Source organism: Trachurus trachurus, assembly GCF_905171665.1.
Source record: "Trachurus trachurus genome assembly, chromosome: 14".
In the NCBI taxonomy this organism is placed as follows: Eukaryota; Metazoa; Chordata; class Actinopteri; order Carangiformes; family Carangidae; genus Trachurus; species Trachurus trachurus.
This window is the reverse complement of record NC_139903.1, coordinates 22,886,386-22,895,478: the sequence shown is the minus strand read 5'-3', so window position 1 is coordinate 22,895,478 and position 9,093 is coordinate 22,886,386. Positions and strand designations below refer to the sequence as shown.

General features: G+C 41.4%; 1 protein-coding gene across 2 annotated transcripts; it reads left to right on the top strand.

Moving 5' to 3' along the window:
* f9b (coagulation factor IXb) lies at nt 1-6,407 on the top strand. Of its 2 annotated transcripts, none has more exons than XM_083986503.1 (8): nt 1-225; nt 1,297-1,466; nt 1,562-1,586; nt 1,674-1,787; nt 2,700-2,831; nt 3,595-3,914; nt 4,642-4,786; nt 5,700-6,407. In XM_083986503.1, exons 1-8 carry the CDS (start codon nt 138-140, stop codon nt 6,257-6,259), a joined length of 1,554 nt encoding a protein of 517 aa, XP_083842629.1. In that variant the 5' UTR covers nt 1-137; the 3' UTR covers nt 6,260-6,407. The 2 variants fall into 2 exon arrangements, with proteins under 2 accessions (XP_083842629.1, XP_083842628.1); XM_083986502.1 differs by having other exon boundaries at nt 3-225; nt 1,294-1,466.
* Nucleotides 6,408-9,093: the final 2,686 nt, after the last annotated feature.

The following is a 9,093-nucleotide window of genomic DNA, read 5'->3' as shown; positions in this document are numbered from 1 at the left end:
TACACATACACCGTGGACTGCCAGGTGAGTAAACAGTGAGCTGCTGTACTTTGGAGTGGTGGATCAGGCTTCCCGGCATTGAGCTCAGGCTTCAGCTCGACTGCTGAAGCAGGCAGAAAAACACCGTCAGTGACAAGATGGCTGGGGTTTATTTATTGGCCCTGATTGTTGGTTTACAGCTGGAGGTGTTCGGGCTGGCAGCTGAAATCACCGAGGAGAACACAGGTACATCTCAGGGGAGCAGCTATGGATTAAGGAGGCGGATGGTCAGAGAAGTACAAAGTATAGACAGAGGCTGGTGGTCAGTTGGTTGGTTGATCATCAGGTCTGATCTCTGACCCCAAGTTTTGAAATAACACACCACAAAAGCTTTCCATTATCAAACTCTCATCCTGGTGGTTGTAAATGTGTCAGAGAACAGCATTTGTTGAATGTTTTGATTATTTTGGCTGCAACTGATTTATATGACAGTTTTAACGGATGAAGGAAAATGCGTAACCCAGTTCTCTGCTGAGTATGCTCCAAAAACTATGGCTTATTAGAGAGGACAGAGTAACATGGAGACAGCCTTATAATTAGCCTTTTGTGTTTTACACATTGTTCTGTAATAGATTTTACTTGCTTTCCGTTCATTTGTCTCTTTTTTGTCCTGTGTTTGACATGTTATTTATTAATGGTAGCAGTAGATTTAGAAATGTAATCTGTTAAGCCAGTGGGGCCAATCAAAATAAAGGTTAGCATGAGCTGCTTTAAGACTGTCAAATGGACTCTGGGCTCTTGAGTTAGAGTGGACAGTTTAGTTTGGTCAGAGCTAGATAATGGTGTCACCTGCCACAGCCTGATACTTATAGAGCCTGATTATCTGCTAACATCATTTAAGATGAATGTGTTACTTCCATAGAAATAAACACTAGTTGGCATATTTCACATATGCTTAAAACAAATAACATTGACAGCCAGAGACGTTCAAGCTGAGAGGGACAGCTCCCCAGGTGGTCATGAGACAAATGCAGCAGGTCAGATACATGACAAAGGTGTGGAGTAAGGTAATGGGGACACATGCATGACATAAACCAGGAGGTTAGTTAGTCCATAAATCTTTTTAGGATTGTAAATGTTCCATGTAACTCCTCAACTTGCCTCAGCATTGATTTCTTCAGTAGCAATTTGTTAAAATGTAAGCAAATGTAGGTGGGTGGGTCCACAGCGTCACATGGTGCTAGAGCCTTACAGCACGTCATCTACAGTATGTGACTGCCAACAATGATGTCCGATCCTTCTCTGTTCTTCCAGCAGCAGTGTTTGTGTCCCAGCAGGCAGCACACACGGTGCTGCGTCGCCAGCGCAGGTACAACAGTGGCAAACTTGAAGAAGTGCTTCAAAAAGCCAATCTGGAGCGGGAGTGCATGGAGGAAGTCTGTTCAATGGAGGAGGCCCGGGAGTGGTTCGAGCATGATGAGAGAACTGTAGGTTGCACACACACACACACAAATAATCTACTCTGTTTCTGTTACAAAGGGTTTATAAAGGTCTGTTATTAACACTGATGTTTCTCTCTCAGATGGAATTCTGGGCCAAATACATGGGTGAGACAAGTGAAAGTTTTCAAATTCAGAGTTACAGCAATTTAGAGCATACATACACCTCTAAATCTGTGTGATACTTATGTACAGATGGTGACCAGTGTAAACCACCCCCCTGCCAGAATGGTGGTGTGTGTGAAGATGGAGTCAGTGCTTACGCTTGCTGGTGCAAACCGGGCTTCAACGGCAAGAACTGTGAGATTGGTGAGTGTGTCTGACTGGGTATCAAACACATACAGAGGTGGAGGTACACAACTTCATGACTTGAGCTAGAATGTACATCCTCCTGATCAAATTACTCCAATAGAGTGAAAACTGTTCAGTCAAACTTTGTACTTGAGTACAAATAAAACAGTGTACTACCCCACACGGAAAGAACCTATAGGTTTTAATATAGGTTTGAATATGTATGTGACATACATAAAATTGGCCGTTTTCATATATACGCATATACTGTATGCTATATACGTATATATATGGTGCATATATGCAGCATATATGCACAGATAAACTGCATATAGGTTTCATATATGTACATATATGATAAACACAGATAAACATGCAGTTTATCTGTGCATATATACTGCATATATATGCACCATATATATATATATAGCATATATGCGAATATATGAAAACGGCCAATTTTATGTATGTCACATATATTCAAACCTATATTAAAACCTATAAGTTCTTTCCGAGTTTGAGTATTTTCTTATGTCAACACACTGTTGCATCATTCCACATTTACAGAACCACATGATTGTTGTAGACTAAAAATGAACCATTATCCCATTTTTAAACAGTGAAGTTTGTTTGTAGTAAAAACAAAACATTTAAAACTAAGGGAATCTTTCTTTATTTCCAAAGTAAGAATCTTCTGCCTCATCTTTATCTAATACAGCTTTGTTTAATGTACAAAGTACTTGTATAATGTAGTGAAGTCAAATATACAACATTTGTCTGTGTAGTGGAGTAAATGTTTTTGAAAAAATATTACACTCCAACTCCAGTGTATGTACTTGTTTACTGTCTACCTTTGTGTGTGTATAGAGAGATGATTAAGCAAAACACAGTGTGAAAAAAGAGTTTAATTCTGTTTTCCCACTTTCCTAGAGGTGGCCAAGCAGTGTACAGTCAACAACGGTGGATGCTCTCATTTTTGTGTGATGCTGGAAGACCAGGCTATGTGCAAGTGTGCTTTTGGCTATAGACTTGGATCAGATCAGAAGAGCTGTGAACCAACAGGTAAAATAGTGAAAAGAGGCTTGTTTCAAACCAGAGAAGAAGAAGAAGGCACAGTCTTCGGTACTGTACATCAGCACAAACACAAACCCACCAACTACAAAATATTAATATTTATTTACACCTATCATCCGCCATGCCCAAACTTGAGGCGCTGGTGACTGAATAAATCCCTGGTATCAGCTGCTGTACATAAACTTCCCCACAGATAGCCTGGTCACAGACCAGATGTTAGGGCTGATATACAGGTTGGCAGTGAAGACAGAAAGCTGGAATCATCCCTCATGCCTTCGCTGTCCATTAAGGGATTGCAGGCTGCTGCGTTGTAAACTGTATTGCTGTTTATAGCTGTCAAATAAAAGACGGAATTTATGGTTATTGCAGCTTGAATACTAATTAGGAGCCAAACAGAAAACCAGCACATCCGCACTTACAGTACAATAGTCATCTTAAACCAGTCGGCTGACCGATCAACTGTCAATCTGTATTCTTGAAATTCACAATTTCCACTTTTTTTTATCCTGGGTGTCCATGTGTGTGAAAGGACAAATGCCCATCATGAATTTGTTCAGGAGTGTTAAAAATGGCAGCTGTGTGAAAGACTAAATCGCTATTGGGAGACCAGCGACTGCAAACTGCAAAGCATGTGACAGAGTGACAAAGAGCTGGAGGGCAACATACTCAGCTGTGAAAAATTGACACTGTAATATTTTGTGATGTCTATAAAAAATATGATCTCTTTGTTTTACTTTTGTTTTTCCTGCAGGATCATTCAGCTGTGGTAAGGTGACCGCCTCATCCGCCACCAGGTCCGTCCTGCATTCAGACTCATTCAATTTCTCCAAGAGTCTGTGGGACGACGAATATGATGACAATATAACACACCCAACTGAAGATTACCTCAACATCCCTGTGAATGATTCCAACAGCCCTGAGGCGAGCAGCGTCACTGAAACAACTCGCACCAAGAGAGAGATATGGCCTAGCTTTGGTTTGCCCACGCTCCCAACCATCACAGAGCTAGACAACGCTGACCAGAGGATCGTAGGAGGCAATGAGGCCGCCCCTGGAGAGATACCTTGGCAGGTATTGTAGAGTGGAGACACAGGGAAATTGAAAGCAAAACAGATGATATATACTGTACAAGTATATTCAGTTTGGTTTGAACTTTCAAGTCAGAGATGCTGTTCATAGCCAGAGCTGAGGTGTGGTTATCTCTAGATTGCATCTGACACGAACACCATTTAACACGGGAACACATTTAGAAGATTTAATTTAAAATAAAGTATCCATAGACCTGAAGTAAAGGGCTTTATCGGAGGGGCAAATGTGATTGTTTGAGTTTGAAGACAAAGGGGGTCAAGTGGTTAGATCACATCCCATGTTGGTATAGCCCGAAGCAGTGATCTCCGGTTCGACTCCCGACAGTACTTTCCTGTCTCTCTTTACTGTCCTATCTAGTAAAGACAAAAATGCCTCAAAAATTATTTTAAAAAAAAGGTCTCCTTTGCAAACCAGGCATATGGAGTAAAGCAATGGAAGTGTGGGGATTTAAAAGTTTTCATCTCAGCCTAGTGTTTTTACCATGACAAATGACGATATAAAACTGATCAGGATTTTCCCATTCAGAGGTAGAGGGGTCAGAGCAAAAGTCATTACTCGGAGTAATAGAAAAGACTACAAACAATTAGTTTTGAGGAGATAGGACAAATAGGTAGAAGAGGTGAGAAACCGTCATTCAGATTAGGGAGCAACAAGGCAGCATGTGTAAGAAACAAATAACTAAGTGTGTATGTTCCTGTGTGTTTTGCAGGTTACCCTGATGTCTCACTCAGACTCCCTTGGGAGAGCAGTGCCCTTCTGTGGAGGGTCTCTGCTCAGTGAATTATGGGTCATCACTGCCGCCCACTGTCTGGTGGAGTCTGGCGCTGCTAATCGCCGTTACATCGTCAGAGTCGGTAGGAAAACTACTGTCATCAGATCGATGTTCTCATGTCCTGAATGTCTGATTGGTAGCTCTCAAAGTAGTAAAGTTATTTGCATGTTGAGCCTAATAACTACAAATAACTTAAAGGGATAGTTCAACATTTTGGCAAATTTGCCTATTGCCATAGGGATAGGTTCATTATCTTTATATTTGGTGCGTGTTGTTTTGAGATCCGCGGGGCAGAGACGCGAGCTGCTCAGTGAACACAGTGGAGGTGAATGGTACTGGTCCCCTGTCCCCCATCAAACTCATCAAATACACATGAATCCAACAACTCCAAAACGCTCTCGTGGAGAAGGTGTGACCTGCACATTAGCCACACTATGAAATAATCATGTATAATTATGTAACATTACGACACATGAAGCAAATACTCTGCTTGCGCTTTTGAAATCACTCCGGCCAGCAGCCGTGTCTGGAATGTAGTTCCGGCTATGAATTTGCATAGAAAACAACTCAGTCTCATAATGTTACATTATTATTTTATAGCGTGGTGAATGTGCAGGTCACAACTTGTTCACAAGAGCGTTTTGGAATTGTTGGATTGTGTATTTGATGAGGAACAGGGGACCAGTACCGTTCACCTCCATTGTGTTCACTGAGCAGTTTGTATCTCTGTCCCGCGGATCTCAAAACAACATGCACCGATAATTAAAGGTAATGAACTTACTCCTATGATTATAGGGATTATGGCAATAGGCGAATTTGCCAAAATGTTGAACTATCCCTTTAAGTTAACAGGTAATACTTACTACCTGCATTGCATGTTTTTTTCTACTCACAGTTCCTTGCAACTTGCCTTATAAGCTGGGAGGTCCATTGCATGTGCTGTCCAGAAAATTGTATAGTTCTGTTATTATACATAAATGTATTGATGTTTCTAGGTGAGCACGATGTGAGTAAGGAAGAAGGTGAAGAGCGAGACCACACGGTCGAAGAGGCGAAAATCCACCCCCAATATGATTTTGCAAAGTCACCATATAACCATGACATTGCCCTGCTGAAGCTCGCCACTCCAGTGGAACTGTCCAACAAACGGCGTCCCATCTGCCTGGGCCCCAAAATCTTCACAGAGACCATCCTGAGGGAGTCCAGGCTCTCCCTGGTGAGCGGCTGGGGACGCATTAAGTTCCAGGGCCCGGAGGCCAACAAGCTTCAGAAGCTGCAGGTCCCCCACGTAGATCGAACCCTGTGTAAACAGAGCAGCCGGGACCACATCACACGCTTTATGTTCTGTGCTGGCTACCTAAATGAAAAGATGGATTCCTGTCAGGGGGACAGCGGGGGCCCGCACGCCACCAGTTATGAAAATACTTGGTTCCTGACAGGTATCGTCAGCTGGGGAGAGGAGTGCGCCAAGGAGGGGAAGTATGGCATATACACTAGAGTCTCTCGGTACTACCCTTGGATCAGTTTCACAACAGGGATTCAGTATGGCAGCTAACAAACAGAGTCACACAAGGAACACAGCTGTCAACATGAAAACAAAACAATTAGCCTTGTTCTTAGAGAGTGAAAGTTATTTCTTCTACTGAGTCAAGTGTTAATGTTAATTTTGACTTTCCAATAAAATAGAACCAAATATATGATAATTTTTATGTCTCTGTTTGAATATTACTACATAATACACTGAAGCTCTTCATACAATGTCGTGGGTTGGGCAAATCTATAGTGTTTTCACCCTCAGTTGAAGTAGTGAAGTTTTGTTAATGCTACATAGCCAACAGAAGCATTACCAGGTGTTTACTTACCTGTATAGAAAAAAACAGAGCGAGTTCAGATAAGTTCATTATTTGTCTCACCTAGAGTTGTAAAAGCAGTGGAGACTTGTACTCAGCGTAGCATGCTAACCAGCTAACATGACCCAATATCTTTCTAATACCAACTTGCTGTAGCATCCAGTCTGCCCTGAAGAAGTAGAACAGGATTTTAAGCTAAACTATGGTTTAAGCTCATGTCAGGATCATTAAGAAAACAGGGTGTTAGTGCCAATGTTGACGATGTGGTGTTAAAGGCTCATAATATTAATGAGCCCCACAGTGACAAGGCCCTAAAACTTTTACATGCAGTCTTTATTTATTAAATCTAAATCAGCCTTGTCTTCTTTATAGCAGAAACAAATGAGTTTTTTTGTATGACTGCACCATAATTATTATTTTTGTTGGTCACAGACGCAAACATCTGCTCATGCTGACAGTCATGAGAGGAGATTTCATCAGTTTAAAAAGCAGTGTAGATGTAGTCTGTGGACTATGTTTTGTCGGAAAGAAATCACATCAGTCAGGTTCAAATCAAATAATCCTGTGCTTATATTTTGGAAAATAATATATATTATGCATTATAATACAGGCTTTCACAATGATTCAAAATATCAAAAAAGTGCAACATGAGCAAAAGCAGCAAACACCACTTTCAGGTACTGATCAAACCTAATGATGTTACAGTACAGCTAGTGTCAGGTATCGATTTAGGATGAAGAATTGTCACCGGAAACACTTTGGTTAGATTAGCATTCACTAGCAAGTGACTAAAACAGTCACACTGTGGCTGTGAAATAGTGTGAAAATGAATCTTTATTCAATTACATTACTTTTAGGATTGATGTCACCAGCAGGATTAGATATGAATTATGACAAAAAGTCTGTAGGAATCAAATGTACCCTTTGTGACTTGATAGTGGAGCATCCAATCAAAGCTAGGCTGTTGACTAAAGCTGTTTAACATCTAAAATTGAGATTTCTATGTATTCACAGTTCACTGTAGTTGACTCCAAAAAGACTGTAAATTAAGTAATTACAAATTAACTGATAGATTAACCTTCAGCAGACATGGTAGTAAAGTGGCAGTGTTTTCATAACCACTTTTTACACATAGTTTGAAATCTTAACTGTTTCTGTTACTGGTTCATTTTTACAAAGTCAAACTGGGCAGTTTTCAAACCAGGCAGTTGAAAGAAATGTAAATTGTCTCAGCCCCCTAAAGTTTCTATCAACAGTTCATGAAGTAATCGACAGTGTATCTATCACAATGCAGTTGACAATTATATTTCTACACTACTCTAATTTACAGTTACTACCCAACACTGAGCGTAGGTTCCCTGTTGTTGATGTGCAATAGCAGTACAGGCAGAAATAAAGCAGTGGGCATGTGCAGTGGTTTTGTCCATGCAGAGAGTTCAACAAAGAGAGACGTGAAGCTCGGCTCATCTCAGTGATTTCAGTGGTTATTACAGCTCCAGCGGAAGAGGCTGGGAATTGTTTTATGAGCAAGTCACAGAATTATCTCAAATTAAAAGTCAGCTAAAAAAAACTAATCATATTAACAACACAACATCATCAACAGCAGCAAAAATAAAGAAAAACTCGGCAAATTAAAGTCATCTTTGAAATATCTGATTGACACACTGGCTGACAACCAGCTACAATGAGGCCAAAGCAGGAGTCTCCTACCCAGTAGCATCAGTGCTGCAGTACATTCTGTCTAGAGGACTCATCAACAGCACAGTGCATCAAGATCTTTCCTGACATAAAACACCCTCGGTTGTTGTAGCAGGGGAACCATATGTGGAGGTAATAACATCAACAATGTTCCCCAATGAGCCGTCAAGCGCAGGACCAAGGCAAAACCCAGTGAAACAAAGCCATTATTAATATTTCTTCTTGCCTGCTCTGACAGGCGTAAATGCCATGCCGGGTGTGATAGATATTGATAGGTGACATTTCCACATGTGCCTTGTCATCAACATCACAGAGTGGCAACTAAAGCAGCGCAGGCCTGTAATATCCTGACTGATATTACTTCTTTGAGAACGCGGTGTTGCTGTGGTTAGCACTGTCGCCTCACAGCAAGAAGGCTTTGGGTTCGATCCCCGTCTGTGTGGAGTTTGCATGTTCTCACTGTGCCTGCGTGGATTCAGTAGGTACGTACGTCTACATCAGGTTGACTGAAGTGCTCGTAGGTGTGAATGTGAGCTGTGTGTGAGGTGGTTTGTCTCTACATGTTGGTCCTGTGATGGACTGGTGATTTGTCCAGGTGAACCCTGCCCTCGCTCCTGCCCCCTCCCCCCACCACCCTGCATGGATAGGCAGTACAGCTTATGGATGGATATTCATTGTTTCACATGAGCGCACCTGACGGAGGCTGAATGTTTGAGAGAGGTGGAGAAACTATGGCGATTTCTGCATACAGTAACATACCCTCTAGCGATGTAGCTGGTTTCTTCGGCAACAGGAGGATGATTTTAATTATTAGAAATCAATAATAACACATGGTAAAGCT